This window comes from Melitaea cinxia, chromosome 4 (assembly GCF_905220565.1).
Source record: "Melitaea cinxia chromosome 4, ilMelCinx1.1, whole genome shotgun sequence".
Lineage (NCBI taxonomy): Eukaryota > Metazoa > Arthropoda > Insecta > Lepidoptera > Nymphalidae > Melitaea > Melitaea cinxia.
Genome location: NC_059397.1, coordinates 715127 through 735179, shown reverse-complemented (window position 1 = coordinate 735179; position 20053 = coordinate 715127). Strand labels below are relative to the sequence as shown.

The window sequence follows — 20053 nt, the reverse complement described above, 5'->3', positions numbered from 1 at the left end:
ACTAATGCTTGTAATACTAAGCAGATCCTTTTATAATCAACCGAAGCGCGCTTTACCATTATCATTATGCAATAAACACTTATCTAATATCTACTGTTATCCGTCCCTGATTTGTTGACAGCTTTATTATTTTGCTAATAAAAGTACTGTTGCATAATATGTCGCAATATTCTTTACGTGTTTTATTTGGTTATCTGTACCAAAAAATAAACAGTATCAAGTTCAATTACGTATTCTTAGAGTATACATTTTGGTTTTCATTGTCTTTCCCACGCACACCCAGTAACGTTTTAATTTATTCAACAGTTTTACCTGATGAAGTTTTAAGGCACTAAGAAGGACAAAAATGAAAGAATAACAGTTTTTGTTCAAATACTGATTACAGAATTTCGACAAACAAAGTAGCTTCAGAATTAGTACTTCAGAAGATTATTACTTTTAGTTTCATAATTGTGTTTGCTGGCAAATGAAAAAAAAGGGACTTCAATTACATTGACAAGTAATACAATGTAGGTAGGCGAAAAAATAGTCAAGTAAATAGGCATTATGAAAGATTACTCCAAAAGTTGTAACCAGATCTAGGTTAAATTTAAATGTGACGCCACAATAAACATCGACTTTTGCTTAAATTAAAAGTCATCAAAACGGTACACTCAGTAAAAAGTTATGCGGATTTTTGAGGGATTCCCTCGATTTCTCTGGGATCACATCATCATATCCTAGTTTCCTTATCATGGTACAACACTTAGGATATCTTCTTTCTAACAAAAAAAGAATTACTTACCAAAAAAAAGTTCATAAACAACGAATTTATCCCCGAACATACATTAAAAAAAAAATACAGTCGAATTGAGAACCTCCTCCTTTTTTAGAAGTCGGTTAAAAAACGGGCAAATTGAGTAACCTCCTCCTTTTTTGAAGTAATACGTGCGCGCTTTTATAAATTAAATAGCTCTATAAAACTTAGAATACGTTATTTTGAAAACTTTTATTTAATTTCTCGTTATGTTGTTACTGTTCTGCTTCGGTTATTATATTTTAGTTTCATACAGAATTTCGTGAAATCATTCATCTCGTTAAACCATACCTAACTTTCTTTAAACTGTTGTTTTAAACGCCTTTTCAGTAATTGATTGCACAATATTAATCAATATTAATCACGGCGAATACATTTTAAAACGTTTCATAATATTTCATACATATTATTACATCATATTACACAGCCGTGCCGTGATAGTACTAGATAAAGTACCTATACCTATACCTATACGAACTTTTTAATTATTTGTGGAAATCCGTACGGTAATAAAAATAAAACATTTTTCTCATAGAATAAACAGTCCCATTCTTAGAAGAAAGTAATCCTAAATATTTTCTTCATTTCTTCACGGTCTTCTAAAAGCTTTTGATATATCTACGGTAATGGCAAGTCATAATTTCTCATTAATTTTGATAGTGTTTATTGGTTCAAAGACTTCATTTTTAAAAATTTATTTTAATTTAAACACTAGGACGTTACAAAATAATTTTATAATGCTAACACTTTAAGAAATAGTTATGAACAGAACAAATATTACTATCATCATCATCATCATCATCAGTCACTTCAGCATATCGCAGTCCGCTGCTGGACATAGGACTCCACAAGTGCGCGCCAAAAATGCCGTGAATTCATGTGTGTTGCCTTCTTTCTTCTTAACCGACTTCGAATAAAGGAGGAGGTTCTCAATTTGACTGTATTTTTTTATGTATGTTATTTCAGAACTTTTGACCGGGTGGACCGATTTCGACAATTTTTTTTTTAATCGAAAGGTGGTGTGTGTCATTTGGTCCCATTTAAACTTATTCGAGATCTAACAATAACTTTTCGAGTTATATCTAATAATGCGTTTTTAATTGACACTTTTTTCGTCGAATTACGTTGTATTATACCGCATAACTTTCTACTGGATGTACCGATTCTGATAATTCTTTTTTTATTGGAAAGGGGATATCCCTAGAAATACCTATAAGGAAACCAGGATCTGATGATGGGATCCTAGAGAAATCGAGGGAAACTCTCGAAAATTTGCAATAACTTTTCACTGGGTGTTTCGATTTTGATAATTTTTAATTTAATCGAAAGCTGATGTTTATCATGTGGTCACGTATAAATTTTATCGAGATCTGATAACTACTTTTTGAGTGATCTTTGATAACGCGTAGTTACTTGACTATTTTTTCGTCGATCTACGTTGTATTACTCGTCGATGCAATTGAAGTCGGTTTTTTACATACATAAAAAATAATTGTGTTTGCTCGTAAACGAAAAAAAAACACAGACTTCAATAAAAACCGACTTCAATTACATCGACAAGTAATACAACGTAGATCGACGAAAAAATAGTCAAGCAACTACGCGTTATTAAAGATTACTCAAAAAGCAGTTATCAGATCTCAATAAAATTTATATGTGACCACATGATAAACATCAGCTTTCGATTAAATTAAAAATTGTCAAAATCAGTACACCCAGTAAAAAGTTATTACGGATTTTCGAGAGTTTCCCTCGATTCCTCTGGGATCCCATCATCAGATCCTAGTTTCCTTATCACGGTACCAAACTAGGGATATCCCCTTTCTAACAAAAAAAGAATTATCAAAATCGGTACATCCAGTAGAAAGTTATGCGGTATAATACAACGTAGGTCGACAAAAAAAGCGTCAAGTAAAAACACATTATTAGATATATAACTCGAAAAGTAGTTGTTAGATCTCAAATAAATTTAAATGGGACCAATTGGCACACACCACCTTTCGATTAAAACAAAATTTGTCGAAATCGGTCCACACGGGCAAGTTCTGATGTAACATACATTAAAAAAAAAATACAGTCGAATTGAGAACCTCCTCCTTTTTTGGAAGTCGGTTAAAAAATACAGTCGAATTGAGAACCTCCTCCTTTTTTGGAAGTCGGTTAAAAACGGGCCTATCATTTAGTGTCGACTACAATATTTTTAATTTATTTGCAGTTGTTCACAGAATATTTTTAAAGTTTATTTTTGTAATTATCCTCTGTAATGTCGAAAAGTACAGTAGTATTTGGTTAATTAAAGTGGGTCAAATATCTATTTGTGCGTTTACCGTAATAGTTACGAACTTTAGGTGTTGCCAGTTTGTTTAGTGTAATTTTTCTTGTCGTAATTTTGTTTTTCTTTTTTTAATTTGTTATATCAATCAAGAAATAGAATAAACTATTATCATCATCACCTCACTTCAGCCTATCGCAGTCCACTGCTGCATATGCCTCCACAAGTTCGCGCCAAAAATAGCGTGAAGTTTGTGCAAACGAATTAATTGTTAACAACTCAGCAGCAGTGAAGGTGAGCGTTGATACGCATCTTAAAGGGGATCTCCTTAAACCTACACCTAGGTCGCAAGTCCTAGGCACTACTCTGAGTTACTCCCTCTACCACACTGAATCCATCAAATGCTAAGAAGTTAATCGTCACCACGTTAACTAATAACTATCCCGTGTTCCGTGCTGCGTACCCTGCTACTAAAACAACTTTTAAAAAACTTAAACTTTTTAAATAAACAAAACCTTTCTGCTAGGTGATTCCTGTATTATAAGAAATTGGTGATATCATAAATTATGTTTACTTGTCACAGTTCCACTACCACCTTGGAACTTAAAAAGCCCGCCCGATGGCGGGATAACCATCCAACTACTGGGAATGAAATACACAGGCCGTAGACGGGCAGCAGCGTCTTCAGTGCGACAAAGCCAGCCCTGTGGTCACCAACCCGCCTGCCCAGCGTGGTGACTATGGGTAACACACATGAGTTCACACCATTTTTGGCGTGAGCTTGTGGAGGCCTATTTCCAACAGTCGACTGTGATAGGGTGAAATGATGATTATGATAGTTTTATAATAATAAACAAAATTGTATATAGTATGGGTGTGTGTATCAAAAACATAGTAGTGTGTGTAATGTTTCTTTTTTTATTGATTTAATGTATTTTTTTGCACAATTTCAAAAAATATTAGCATCTGCGCTCCTTCTCTATATATACTATAACTGTGCGAAAATTCGTATTACTCCGTCCGCGCAATTTTTGTAAAAAGGGGTACAAAGTTTTTGCTTCACGTATAGATTAAGAAGATATTTGTAATCTTCATCAATTTAAAATAACTGAAAAATTAGTATAAATAACTGAAATCAACTTTATGGTCTTAGTAAAAAGCTTATTATGGTTAAAACATACGGCTTTCCTTCTGGAAGGTTTGCGTCACGAAATTGACGTTTGTTTACGCTACTCAAGTAGGGGGATATAATCTATCTGAAATAACGTATCGATATCGATATCGATGTTTGCTTAGGCAGTTAGTGCATGTTGCCAGTGTGTTGCAATTTATTTAAAAAAAATGCCTGTCTGCTTGGTTGCGAAAAACTACAAATTTGAAATAGGTACTTTGATTTAAAATTAATTTTAATATGTATTTTAGGGTTTAGTAAAGACGCTGCTGTCAAAGAAAAATGGATAGATGCAACTGGTAGAGTTGATTGGATGCCGACAAAATCAAGCACGATATGTTCTGAAGATTTTGCAGTAAAACTTCTGCACAATAGACCTGCGCTGTGTCTTAGATATACTAAACGTAACTGGCTATGATAAAGAGAGAAAGAAAATGTGTGCTCGCACCTCTCTCTTACTCCGTTCGATTAATCCGATCACGATGTTCGTAACGCTGTCGTCACGCTCTTACCAACTTACTCCCCAAATTAAGCATGCATAAAGAAGTTTCACTTCAATAAGCCGCTTCAGATAAACAATATAGGCAATTATAATACGTACTGAAAATAATGCAAATTCATAACATTTAAGTTACGATTTTACTTTACTGTTTAAGGCCGTGACAAGTTCAATGAACACTCACGGCATTTCATAGTGTAGTTTACACATTTTTACATACTTAATGCTCATTCAATAAAAAACGAGTGTACTTTAGACCACACGACTGAAGTAAAACTTCTTTAGTTGCCCCTACAGTAATACACGAAATTTTATTCACTCTCACTCACTTTCTATCTTCACCAACTTATATGTATATCCCTCTCTCAACTTCCGTTCGCCTCGCCCGATCACACTTTTCGTAACGCTCTCATCACGAATTCGCCGCATCGTGCATAAAAAAGTTTTACTTCAAAAATTGTAATACCTACCAAGATTGTTCTTAATATTTAATTTTCGACATCATGTAATCAAAATATCGACAAAAACAAATAATTTTTCGTCACTCATCACCTCACTACCGAAATAGCTGGAAATATTTTAGGTCAATGTCAACTCTATGTGTAGCGTCATTGGGTTTATATATTTTGGTAGGACAAAACCGACATCTGTTGTTGAATAGCTGTAAGCGTCGCGGAAACATCTGTACAAAAGCAGTGAGCTCTATCCCACCGTCCCTAAGTTTAATTTCGTTCCATTATTTAAGCTATTTTGATCTCAATAATGTCCAGCCAATCATCACAATTGTTTTGTTGTAGTATATTATCGACTGTTAGGTTGTGACCTTGTGTGAGTTTGACGACACCGGTTTCGTTAATAAATGTGAGAAACGAAGGATTAAGATGATGTTGGTCAATGATGAGAATATAGGTTCTGTAATTGGTACGTAATTGTAAAAGAAAAAAAGGCACAAACATAAATGAACAAACTTTCATGAAATACATTACGGACTAACACATAAAACTATCGTTTTATTAGAAATCTAAAATATAAGACTGTATGACTCGTTGATATTTATATATTTTAGAATTTTTAAAGATTTAACCGTTAAGTAAATTCAAATTTCATTATTAGAAAAAACAAGTTGATCTGAATAAAAGACAATATTGTTTGTGAAACTTTATTAGAACCTTCATAAAAATTTTCGTAAAACATATTTTAATTAAAAATGTACGAGTATTATAATATACGTCGTATTATTATTCTGTCACTCTTCAGTACTCGGAAAGAAAGGCTGGATAATTGACAAAAAATTCTAATTTAATAATTTATGTAGTAAGTTTACATATGCGACAAATAACAAATACCCGAAAAATGCTTACTACTAGAGATACACTGAATACATCGAACATTTTGTTCTAACGAGACAAGACATACTACGTAGTAATAATATGACACAATCATAAGTTATACATGTACAATACCTTTTAACAGTATTCAAGAATTCCGCAGCCACAGTTATAACAACAATAGAAATATACAAATGACTTCACACTGGCTTCTGTTACACTCATTTTCTTACAAATTAAAATATGGCTTAACATACTTAAAAATAATTTTATGGAGTAAAGTAATATTACGATCGGTTTTAATGTTTAATGGTCATGCCGTTGTCGTTGAGGTAGTTAGATCCCGTGATTCCTTTAGCCTTGTCACTCGCGAGGTACAATATCAAGTCTGCGATTTCCTCCGGCTCCGAGACTCTGTTGAGAAGGGTCATGGGACGAATATCGTTGAAATCGATTGGTGATTTAGCGTTTTCAAAGAAGTCAGTCCTCACTGGTCCGGGGCTGACCGTATTTACTCTCACACCGTGAACTCCCAACTCCGCCGCAGCGCAGACGGTGAAATGGTTCATGCCTGCTTTTGAAACGTAGTAAGCCGCCAATCCTGGACCGATCGGTGCAATTATTCCTGCATTGCTCGATATGTTCACAATGTTACCCTTGGTCTTGATCAGGTGCGGCGCAGCTAGGGACGTTAAATGAACGCAAGAGCGAAGGTTGATACTCATGACGGCGTCGTACGACGACATCATATCATCGGCAAGTAGTCCACCGTTGTTTATCGTGACGCCCACGTTGTTGACCAAGACATCGATTTGTCCAAACTTCTTGACGGTTTCGTTAATGATTCGTTTCGCATCATCGTCCTTAGAGACGTCCGCGAGGATCACGAGCGGCGAGTTGCAGCGCGCGGCCACGGCGGAGATCTTCTTCTCGTTGCGTCCGACCATCACGACGCGAGCCCCCTCGTCGCTGAACATCTTCGCCGCGGCGGCTCCGATGCCGGAGCTCGCTCCTGTTACAATGACGACCTTGTTCGTGAAACTCATCGTGACGTTGTCGCTACAGTTACTCAAGTAAAACTGACGCTTGAATTTATAAGCAGCTCCTTTTATACAATTGCAGCGCTGTTAACCGTAAAGCAAAATGAACTCTATGTGTAAGATTTAAGATAGAGATTGCAAAAATACGCGATGTATGAAGGGATATAAATGTACTAAACATTTTATTGTTTGTCCTTTGTGGCTACTTAATATATTACTAATTAACCATACTTCAGATTAATAAGAATTACAGGTTGTTTTTTAATGTTTATGCGAATTTCAGTCATTATAGTGAAACAATTTTTTTGGGTTTTACCGCCGGTCATTCAATTTTTTATATGCCCGACATTGAGGAACCAGTCCTCCCGTGACCATGTTGGCTGTAAAATATCCGAAACGTAGGGCATTTAAAAAACTTAATAAACTGCGATATAATCGTTCTATATATCGTAGAATACGTTTAATTGGAAAAATACCATTAAATTTCTAGTTATGTTGTTACAAGTCTAGTTCGGTTAATGTATTATTTCATACAGAATTTCGCGAAATTATTCATCTCTTTAAACCATACCTAACTTTCTTTAAACTGTTGTTTTAAACGCTTTTCAGTAATTGATTGCACAATATTAATCACTTCAAATAAATTTTTAAACTTTTAACAATATTTCATACATATTATTATATTATATAAAACAGCCGTGCCGTGACAGTATCAGGTATACAAATTTTTTTTATCATTGTCTGGAAGTAGGATTTAATAATTTTTGGAGTTTCGTATACTTATAAAATAACACGAATTTTCGCTACTGTCCTACTCACAGAAGTAAGTGATATTACAAATACAAGAATTATTTTATTACTTTACTTACCACGAACATAACAAAGCCTTGAAATGTTTAGAGTAACAGTCCTTATAATATAAAATAAGTGAAAATAAGTGATAAATTTCCCATTATTATTTGATGGTGCTTAGCCAAGTAGATGTTAATTATGAAAACACATGACTCATATGATTTAGTGATTATGACGAGGTTTTCAACGTCGAGGAGCAGCTAGTTTTGTCGATCCTTTTAATTAATAGTAAATTGTTCTAATAGATAGGTAAACCACAAAACCAACATTTTTAAAATAGTCGTCAGAGATCTGGTTTGAAAGCTAAATTTCTATTTACATAGTTAGGATCGCTGTACAATATTCCAAACAAGAAACACAAAATAAAATTCAAGGTCAATTTGCTTGTGTACGTCTAGACTGACGGCGTTCGGTAGTAAACTAGGTACTTCGAATAAGTAATAATTATGTGTACTCGCAAACGAAAACAAAAGCTAACTTTAAATACATCGACAAGTAATACAACTAGAAGATTAACGAAAAAATAGTCAAGTAAACGCGTTATCAAATATTACTCAAAAATTGCTCATCAGATCTCGATGAAATTAAATGAGACTATGCGACAAACACCTAGTTAATTATTTAAGAGCAAACTGTGTGTATGTATTCTTTAAACTTAGGCACTTTTGAATTTTTAAAATTGACAAAATAAAAGGAGATAATTTTTAAAAGGACCGTCTCGAACTCTTTCGAAATTCTACCGGTTTTTTTTTAAAGGGGCAAACTCAAAACAGGTTTAAGGAATTTACATTTTGTACTAGTGTGTGTTATAAGTTTTTAAAAAAATATATTATGTAGGTATATTAGATGGGTGAAAAAAATTGTTAAAATTAAAAAAGTAATTAATTAAATTTTCCCATAAAAAAATTACTTGGTGAATTGAAGTATGATACACTAATAGTTTCTTCTGAACGGGAACTTTCAAGAAATTTGGAAATTATTATTTAAAAGTAATATTAAACGGAAATAAATTAATTACGAACAAGACTAAAATATTATTTATGATAGTGAAATACTTTGAACTTAGAATTTGATGACCTTGAGCTAAACGCTCTTCGTTTTGCCAGCGACGAATGAGTCACTGTCAAGGTTACCATTGTTGCCCATCGATTTTTACCGACTGTTAGGCGCCATGTTTAGTTGCCATGCGCTGTTTGCTAAATAACATAATATTGTGTATTTTTAAATTATTACATGAAAGTTTCATTTATCGAATGATAATTCTATAAATAGAAGTTCATTGACGTAGTTTCCTATACCATGTGGTACTTATGCCTGTATTTATTGCACAATAAATAACAAATGTTGTGCAATATTTTTGGTATTATGATACTAGTAAGAGATCTCGTCTTTGTTTGTGTTTATTTATCATTTTAATAAAAGGCAACAGAAATATATGCTATATACTATCAATAAGTAATAAATTAATTTGTTTATTTTCTACTGAAAAACACCCACTTAATGCGAAAAAAATATTATTGCGTAATATTATGAAACTATTTTGGTGTTGACTGAATACATACGTTATCGTACTTTAGCGTCGCACGATGCAATATAGCACTAAACTACCCAAAAAAAGAGTGCAGAATCCTGTGCAATCAGATCCAAACATTCCAATATCAATGGTATGACCTCACTTTACCCTGTTTTTTTCCGATATTGACGGAGTGAAATTGTTAGTGGTTTGGCCAACGCCTTGGTTCGTGTTTTGAAATTGTAAGCCCGATTGTATTGAATACTTCTAAAATTTACTGTAGAGAAAATTAAATTATTTTTTTTGTATTAATAATTTCATAAATAAATAACAATAAAATAATATTTGATATATATTATAAATATATTACGCCCAAGAAGTATCTCATCACTTTCTTCTGATGAACTTTCTGCAGAGACGTGAATAATAAACTGCTCTAACTAAATTTTTCTGCATAATTATCGACTTCGTACATTTTTGTTTCGATCTTGGTTATGACGTGATTGACATATGACGACCATTTTTGGCCGTCCACTGTAGCTACTCCTTGTAACAAAAGAGTCCAAACGTCATCAATTTTTAAACTTTTGTTATTTGCTGCCTCGTAGCCCTTTACTTGAGCCCAAGCAAGCTCAATTCGGTTGAGCTCACAGTGATACGGTGGCAAACGTACGACGAAACGATTTGTGGACTTCGCCATCGCGTCAACGGCAAATTTTACAAAACAATCTTTGTTTTGCTTAACTAAATCTTGTTATTGTTACGTCACAGGCAATATTTTTCAACTGTAGCCATTCAACAATGTCTTGTTTATAAAGTTTGTGTGTGCTTTGTGAAGTTTTTAAGAATTATACCTACGATGCATTATCTAAAACATCCAATTTAGGCAAAACGTCTTGGAACCAATTGTCAAGCACTTTGGCGTTCATATTTTATTAGGTTTTATTAGATTTAAAATATTTCAATCCTTCTTCTATAAATCCTATTAAATAAAATTATAATAATTAAAACATTTCTGAGTGATCACCATTTCTTTCCTTAATATTTCGACATTTTTTAAATTTTCCTATGTATAAAACTTTTACAATAATGAAACCAAGAAATAAAGAATTATCAATAGATAAGAAATTGTTTACAAAAATCCATGATATAAATAAAATGATAGTAATGACAGCTTAAGATAGGGCACATCAAATACCCCTGTACAGTGTAATCGCTTAAGTATTATTATTTTGCTGGATAACACTGCCCCCCAAAACTCTCTTTAACATACAATTGATACATATAATGTAATAAATACTTATATAAATAATCTAATAAATTTACATCTACTTATAATATATACATAAATATAAGCGGGTGGAGGATTACTGCTGTGTGGTAGAATATAGCCACCCCCTCTCTTTCCGTGGGTGTCGTAAGAAGCGACTAAGGGATAATACAGTTCCACTTGCACCTTGGAACTTAAAAAGCCGACCGATGGTGTGATAACCATCCAACTGCTGGCTTTAAAATACACAGGCCGAAGGCGGGCACCATACCACCCAAACATACGCTTATACAGATATCTTACGGAACGTACGTTACGATATGTTATGTTACGTACTTTTTCCAACGAAAGCGCATATGTACTCTCATATGAGTTCCTGAAATAAGAACTTGCCTCTGATTTGACTCCGACCAAAGATTAAAAATTAGCAAAAAAATGAGCCTGTCGTATTTTTAATTTGAAGCTCCTTTGAATTGTATAGAACAAAGCTGAGGCTTCGAAATGATCCTTTGGAAACGCCTGCAGTGTCTTAGATATACGAAACGGCTATGAGAGAAAGAAAAAAGAAAATGTGTGCCCATACCTCTCTTGCTCCGTTCGCTTCGCCCGATCACACATTTTCGTAACGTTCTCGTCTCGCATTCACCAGCTTATTCCCCAAGGAAGCGTGCGTAAAGAAGTTTTACTTCAAAAAAGTTTTTATGAAATAATTATTAAATTAAATTGGATTACAGTGAGGATGGTCGCACGCTCGGCGAGGCGGCGCCGGCGGTGGCGGCGGGCGGGCCGGCGGGCGAGCGGGCGGAGCGCGCCTGCGCGTGCGCGGCCTGGCCGCCGCGCCGCCAGCCTGCGCCGCACGAGATCCTACGACCGAAGCCGCGCAGGTGACTGTGTTTGTCAATTATAATCTATATAGCAGTAACATTCAGCCTGTGACATACCACTGCTAGGTACTTTCTCTATCTAGGAGAAAGATAATTATCTATATATAGATGATAAATAAATATCTATGTCATACACACACGGTATTAATGATATTTTTTATGCTAGCATAGGACGAAATAAATATATAAATATCTTATTACATACACACAAAAGTTGTCTGTTCCTAAGATAAGCAACTCGAAGCTTGTGTTATAGGTAACAGCCAGCTGATATAGCTTTTTTTTTGAAAAATTTTAATATCTGTGTTCAACTTTATACTGGCAGTCCTGTAAAAAACGAGTGTGCTTTAGACAACACGACTGAATTAACCTTCTTTATCTGCCCCTACAGTAATATACGAAACGTAACTCTCTCTATCTCCACTAACTTATATCTCCACCTCAATTTCTGTTCGCCTCGCTCGATCACACTTTTCGTAGCGCTCTCGTCACGCATTCACCAGCTTACTACCCAAGTCAAGCGTGTGTAAAGAACTTTTACTTCAATATTTATAATTTTCCGAATGCTACAAATAATACCCTTATAGTAAGGAGGTTGATAGTGCAAAGCCTTGTTTCAAATGTATAATGTAATTTACATATACGAGTAGGTAAGAGCGCCAGGCTCCGTTACTCTGTCAATGCGTTGGTCACGCAAAGCATTCCTTAGACTTAGAAAAACGAAACATTGCCACCTGTCACTATCTATAACTATATATCGCACCCTTAATAAAACAAAGATGTAACTCAAAAATCGCAATTTGCGGGAATTGGCGTTTGAAGTTTAGCACTTTTTCCGCATTGTGTTTGATTAAAAATTACTAATTATTTGTAATGCTCTTAATGACTTTTACTATTGATATCAGTAGTTTATAGTACAGACATTAATAGAATAATAGAAAAACAACTGTGTTAAAATCTATAATAGCTGTAAAATGGAGATGAAAAAAAAGTTCCGACTTAAATCTCTTTATGCCAAAAATTACTTAATATTTTAGGTAGTATTTCAAAAAAATTCTCTTTAGTATTAAAACATAACAAAAAGTTTTAAAAATAAATCACAATATTTCGTTTTATGATTATTTAATTGTAATTATGACGTTGTATGTACTAATGCGTCATTTTTTTATAAAACGAAAACTAAAATTTATCACCTTTTTTTTAAATTAAACAAATTTTTATGAATCATTTGATATTTATATATCTCTTTATGGCTACAAATATTGTTTTTTAAACAAAACAAAAGGTATATACTATTATAAGAATTAGGTACAATTAGTCTCCAGTAAATATCTCCTAAAATCACAAATAATTACTAACCACAAATAATCTAATATATAAAATTCTCGTGTCGCGGTGTTTGTAGTTAAACTCCTCCGAAACGGCTAGACCGATTCACACGAAATTTTGTGAGCATATCGGGTAGGTCTGAGAATCGAACAACATCTATTTTTCATACCCCTAAGTTAAAAGGGGGGATTAAGGGGGTTAATAACATATATGGCAAAACAACGTTTGCGGGGTCAGCTAGTAAATAGTATAAAAATCAGCAGTCTCTTCTTATATTGTCTATCATCTTGTTTTTTCTCATTGTTTGAATTATCATAAATGATACACATAGATCAACTGAGCTTTTTTTGGTTGGTGAAACCCTAAGTTAAATACCGTCGGAATCAATATTTTCTGCACATTTGAATTTACAATTTTCGGTACATGTATCTTTTATAAAACGAGCTGGATTTGTATACGAGCTTTTGACACTGACGTATATGATTGGCCTATGTTTCTGAGCCGTTTTGCTCTAATTTGATGCCATTTTTCAACGTTTAGTGACCTTTTGCGGCCCCCACACATATTTGTACAACTGAGCTTCTTAAAGCCGCAGAGCGACCTGCCGTAAAAGACTTGGCAAGACTCTTTAACACTGACATCCACCGAAGTACTACGCCGGAGTTGTGGTCCAGGAGTGTGGTGGTGCTGTTCTTTAGGAGAGGCGTTAAGTCTCTGCTGAAGAATTACAGACCGATCTCACTTCTGAGTCACGTATATAAGCTGTTTTCGAGGGTAGTTTCGAATCGTCTCGCCATAAGACTCGACGAATTCCAACCACCAGAGTAAGGGTTTCGAAATGGCTACAACACCGTAGACCACATCCATACTGTTCGGCAGATTATTCAAAAGACAGAGACATATAATCAGCCGCTGTGTATGGAATTTGTGGACTGCGAGAAAGCCTTCAACTCTGTCGAGACCTGGGCTGTCCTGGACTCTCTGCAGAGATGTCATATCGACTGGCGATATATCGTGGTACTGAGATGTATGTACGACGCAACGACGATGACCGTTCATATCCAGGACCAGAGAACAAGACCTATTTCCCTGCGGTGTGGGTAAGACAGCAAGATGTAATATCACTGAAACTGTTTGCCACTGCGCTGGAGGATATCTTTAAGACCTTGGATTGGGGGGAACAAGGCATCAACGTCAACGGTGAATACATCTCTCACTTTCGTTTCGCCGACGATATCGTCATCTTCGCGGACACGTTAGATGAGTTAGGCCAAATGCTAGCCGGTCTAAACGAGTCCTCCCGACGTGTCGTTCTCTGTATGAACTTGGACAAAACGAAAGCTATGTCTAACAACCAAGTCATACCGAGACAGGTATCGGTCGATGTTACCCTTCTCTTAGTTGTTCAGGATTATATTTACTTAGGCCATACTATCCAACTAGACTGCAACAACTTTGAGAAGGAGGCCGATAGGAGGATTCGGTGGGGCTGGGCGGCATTTGGCAGGCTTCGTCGAGTCTTCACTTCGAAGATTCCGCAATGCTTGAAGACAAAAGTCTTCGAGCAATACGTCCTGCCTGTGTTAACATACCGAGCCGACACATGGACACTGACGAAGGGACTCGTCCACAAATATAAAGTCCCTCAACGTGCAATGGAACTGGCCATGCTTGGGGTTTCCTTCAAAGATAGGATTAGAAACGAGACTACCGCGAGAGAACAAAAGTAACCGACATAGCCCACAGAATTAGCAAGTTGAAGTGGCAGTGGGCTGGTCATCTGTGTCGCAGGACCGGTGGCTGTTGGAGCAGACGCGTCCTGGAGTAGAGACCGCGTCTTGGCAAACACAGTGTGTGACGTCCTCTGGCCCGTTGGGCCGACGATCTACGTAAGATTGCCGATGTAAGCTGGATGAGGATTGCGGAAAACCGGGATGTCTAGCGCGAACTTGGGGAGGCCTTTGTCCAGCAGTGCATTGCAATAGGCTAAACTGACTGACAAATATTTGGTTTATTATTGCAGTCAGAGTCAGAAGAACTTTGATTTTCAAACATAAAATTTCTTCTGTTGACAGGCTTATTAAAAAACGTATTAAAATCTGCAGTGGATCGTCGTCACTCAGGTTGACGTCACTTAGATCTGTGTATGCTGGAGAAATATTGTAACTGGCCACACTACAATACAATACAATTTCGTCGCTCTCTCAGCTGAATTTGCTGCCTCTCACTATTTTGTGGTGAATTGGTGTAAGACGTCTTTTGTTTACTATCCGTTGTAACGTTTTGAGGGGCAGGGTTTTGGGTAGGCATTGAACTATTGGAGCTTGAAAAACTGGATGAAGATGAGCTAGAAGAGCTTGACGATGATGAGCTAGATGAATCGGAACTAGATGAAGATGATCTTGAAGACGAACTAGAGGACTGTAAATGGCTAGTATTATTTAGGTGTCATTTTTCTCGTCAACTCATAAGTGACAGTAAAATATTGAGTCGGTGTCATCATTTTCGTCAGCTCTTCAGTTACCTTTTTGGGCTCTGGAGATATATGTATTTTGTTGATTTTCCTCTTCAACCTGTATAACTTTTTTAGTCTAAAATAACAATAATTGATAATACTGTAGTATATTTTAAGGATGAATAATAATCATAATTATTTAACGTCAAAGTAGCAGGATTGTTGACAATGATCTATTAAATAATTAGAGTAAAAGAGTAACAAACATCCATCCATACGTCATCCTCATAAACTTTCACATTTATTACAGTAATAAGATGAAAAAAAAAAATTATAACTTATTACACTATTATGTTTATCTTATAACTTTTACGCTCGATACGCTGTAACTCTTCATTGTAGTGTTCAGTATCTGATTGTGGTATTAAACTTAAAAAAAATTGTCAGCTCTAAGACGACATAATTTTCAAAACCTATACAAATAAGCACAACAGTTACAAGTTATTCTTAACTTTTACACGAAAAGGGAATTAATGTTGAAAGTTTTTACTTATCTTTCGTCATTATAAATAATAAAAAGAAGTAAACAAAAGTAACTTTTATAAACGGCCTTATTTATTACAATAAAGTGATACTTAATCAATTACTCCAACAACTAAGACATATATTTCAATATAAAACTGAAGTGTTAGGCGTTAACTTTGTAAAATTTGTCAATTTTTAAAACAAAAACGAAGTAAATCCAAATGTCATCACATCGTCATCAAATGCGTTTTCTGAGAGAACGAAGTATAACAAAAATTATCTTTTTATTTTTAAATAATAAAATATTCCATATTTACCTTTTAATGCAATATCGAATTATTTGATGTTATTCAAAACGACAGAACTTCAATCTACGCTCACTGCCGGTGCATCTCTGAATCACGCCACTTTATAAGAACTGACTTGTCAGCTCCAGTTGATAGAAAAGAGAGCAACAATCGCGTATCTCTCTGTATCTTATAGTTAAAAAGCCGGAGTCGAAGTCTACCTATTCTTTACGCGACGAAGACACGTTTGGTTGTAAAATCTCCAAATCCACAAATTTTGAGTTACATCTTTGTTTTATTAAAGGTGCGATATGTACATGAGATAGAGAAAGATAGATATCGCACCTTTAATAAAACAAAGATGTAACTCAAAATTTGTGGATTTGGAGATTTTACAAGAAAACCCGTCTTCGTCGCGTAAAGAATAGGTAGACTTCGACTCCGGCGTTTTAACTATAAGATACAGAGAGATACGCGACTGTTGCTCTCTTTTCTATGAACTGGAACTGACAAGTCAGTTCTTATAAAGTGGCGTGATTCAGAGATGCACCGGCAGTGAGCGGAGATTAAAGTGCTGCCGTTTTGAGTAACATCAAATAATTCGATATTAGATTAAAAGGGATTTAAAATAAAAAGATGATTTTTGTTATACTTCATTCTCTCAGAAAACGCATTTGATAATGATGTGTAACATTTGGATTTACTTCGGTTTTGTTTTAAAAATTTACAAATTTTACAAAGTTAACGCCTAACACTTCAGTTTTATATTGAAATATATGCCTTAGTTGTTGGAGTAATTGGTTAAGTATCACTTTATTGTAATAAATAAGGCTATTTATAAAAGTCACTTTTGTTTACTTCTTTTTATTATTTAGAATGACGAAAGATAAGTAAAAACTTTCAACATTAATTCCCTTTTCGTGTAAAAGTTAAGAATAACTTGTAACTGTTATTTTGTATAGGTTTTGAAAACGGAGTCGTCTTAGAGCTCACAATTTTTGTTAAGTTTCAGCGTATCGAGCGTAAAAGTTATAAGATAAACATAATAGTGTATCATTACAACCTATACAGTCCACTGCTGGACATAGGCCTCCATAAGCTTTCGCCAAAAATAGCGTGAACTTATGTGTTTTGCCCATAGTCACCACGCTGGGCAGGCGGGTTGGTGACCGCAGGGCTGGCTTTGTCGCTCCGAAGACGCTGCTGCCCGTCTTCGGCCTGTGTATTTCAAAGCCAGCAGTTGGATGGTTATCTCGCCACCGGTCGGCTTTTTAAGTAATATAATAATAGTGTAATAAGTTATAATTTTTTTTCATCTGATTACTGTAATTAATGTGAAAGTTTATGAGGATGACGTATGGATGGATGATTGTTACTCTTTTATGGCAAAATGACTGAATAGATCATTGTCATTCAACAATGCTGCTATTTTGACGTTAAATAATTATGATTATTATTCATCCTTAAAATATACTACAGTGTTATGAATTATTGTTATTTTAGACTAAAGAAGTTATGCAGGTTGAAGAGGAAAATCAACAAAATACATTTATCTCCAAAGGCCAAAAATGTAACTGCAGAGCTGACGAAAATGATGACACCGACTCAATATTTTACTGTCACTTATGAGTTGACGAGAAAAATGACACCTAAATAATACTAGCCATTTACAGTCCTCTAGTTCGTCTTCAAGATCATCTTAATCTAGTTCCGATTCATCTAGCTCATCATCGTCAAGCTCTTCTAGCTCATCTTCATCCAGTTTTTCAAGCTCCAATAGTTCAATGCCTACCCAAAACCCTGCCCCACAAAACTTTACAACGGATTGTGAAGAAAAGACGTCTTACACCAATTCACCACAAAATACTGAGCAAAATATGAGCAAATTCAGCTGAGAGAGCGACGAAATTACAATAGTGTGGCCAGTTACAATATTTCTTCAGTATAATACACAGATCTAAGTGACGTCGACCTGAGTGACGACGATGCACTGTAGATTTTAATACGTTGTTTAATAAGCCTGTCAACAGAAGAAATTTTATGTTTGAAAATCAAAGTTCTTCTGACTCTGACTGCAATAATAAACCAAATATTTGTCAGTCAGTTCAGCCTATTGCAATGCACTGCTGGACATAGGACTCCCCAAGTTCGCGCTAGACATCCCGGTTTTCCGCAATCCTCATCCAGCTTACACCGGCAATTTTAGGTAGATCGTCGGTCCAACGGGCCAGAGGACGTCACACACTGTGTTTGCCAAGACGCGATCTCTTCTCCAGGACGCGTCTGCTCCAACAGCCACCGGTCCTGCGCCACAGATGACCAGCCCACTGCCACTTCAACTTGCTAATTCTGTGGGCTATATCGGTTACTTTCATTCTCTCGCGGTAGTCTCGTTTCTAATCCTATCTTTGAGGGAAACCCCAAGCATGGCCAGTTCCATTGCACGTTGAGGGACTTTATATTTGTGGACCAGTCCCTTCGTCAGTGTCCATGTCTCGGCTCGGTAATGTTAACACAGGCAGGACGTATTGCTCGAAGATTTTTGTCTTCAAGCATTGCGGAATCTTCGAAGTGAAGACTCGACGAAGCCTGCCAAATGCCGCCCAGCCCCACCGAATTCTCCTATCGGCCTCCTTCTCAAAGTTGTTGCGGCCTAGTTTAATATAGTATGGCCTAAGTAAATATAATCCTGAACAACTTAGAGAAGGGTACCATCGACCGATACCTGTCTCGGTATGACTTGGTTGTTAGACATAACTTTCGTTTTGTCCAAGTTCATACAGAGAACGACACGTCGGGAGGACTCGTTTAGACCGGCTAGCATTTGGCCTAACTCATCTAACGTGTTCGCAAAGATGACGATATCGTCGGCGAAATGAAGGTGAGATGTATTCACCGTTAACATTGATGCCTTGTTCAAGGTCTTAAAGATATCCTCCAGCGCAGTGGTAAACAGTTTCGGTGATATTACATCTTGCTGTCTTACCCCCCGCCGCAAGGAAATAGGTCTTGTTCTCTGGTCCTGGACATGAACGGTCATCGTCGTTGCGTCGTACATACATCTCAGTACCACGATATATCGCCAGTCGATATGACATCTCTGCAGAGAGTCCAGGACAGCCCAGGTCTCGACACAGTTGAAGGCTTTCTCGCAGTCCACAAATTCCATACACAGCGGCTGATTATATGTCTCTGTCTTTTGAATAATCTGTCGAACAGTATGGATGTGGTCTACGGTGTTGTAGTCATTTCGAAACCCAACCTGCTCTGGTGGTTGGAATTCGTCGAGTCTTATGGCGAGACGATTCAAATGTGCAGAAAATATTGATTGCGACGGTATTTAACTTAGGGTTTCACCAACCAAAAAAGGGTCAGTGTGATATATGTGTATCATATGATAATTCAAACAATGAGCAAAAACAAGATGATAGACAATATAAGAAAGAAGAGACTGCTGATTTTTATACTATTTACTAGCTGACCCCGCAAACGTTGTTTTGCCATATATGATAACTTAGGGGTATGAAAAATAGATGTTGTTCGATTCTCAGACCTACCCGATATGCACACAAAATTTCGTGTGAATCGGTCTAGCCGTTTCGGAGGAGTTTAACTACAAACACCGCGACACGAGAATTTTATATATTAGATTATTTGTGGTTAGTAATTATTTGTGATTTTAGGAGATATTTACTAGAGACTCATCATCATCATTACAGCCTATACAGTCCACTGCTGGACATAGGCCTCCACAAGTTTACGCCAAAAATAGCGAGAACTCATGTGTTTTGCCCATAGTCACCACGCTGGGCAGGCGGGTTGGTGACCGCAG

At 35.9% G+C, this 20053-nt stretch overlaps 1 protein-coding gene across 1 annotated transcript; it reads right to left on the bottom strand.

The window, feature by feature from the left end:
• Nucleotides 1-5883: 5883 nt before the first annotated feature.
• On the bottom strand, nucleotides 5884-7145 carry LOC123669996 (3-oxoacyl-[acyl-carrier-protein] reductase FabG-like). Its single transcript, XM_045603496.1, has one exon. It carries the CDS (start codon nucleotides 7110-7112, stop codon nucleotides 6366-6368), a length of 747 nt encoding a protein of 248 aa, XP_045459452.1. The 5' UTR covers nucleotides 7113-7145; the 3' UTR covers nucleotides 5884-6365.
• Between the last annotated feature and the right edge of the window lie 12908 nt (nucleotides 7146-20053).

Coding starts and splice junctions, on each gene's coding strand:
- LOC123669996 (XM_045603496.1), bottom strand. CDS start 7,112: ATGAGTTTCACGAACAAGGTCGTCATTGTAACAGGAGCGAGCTCCGGC.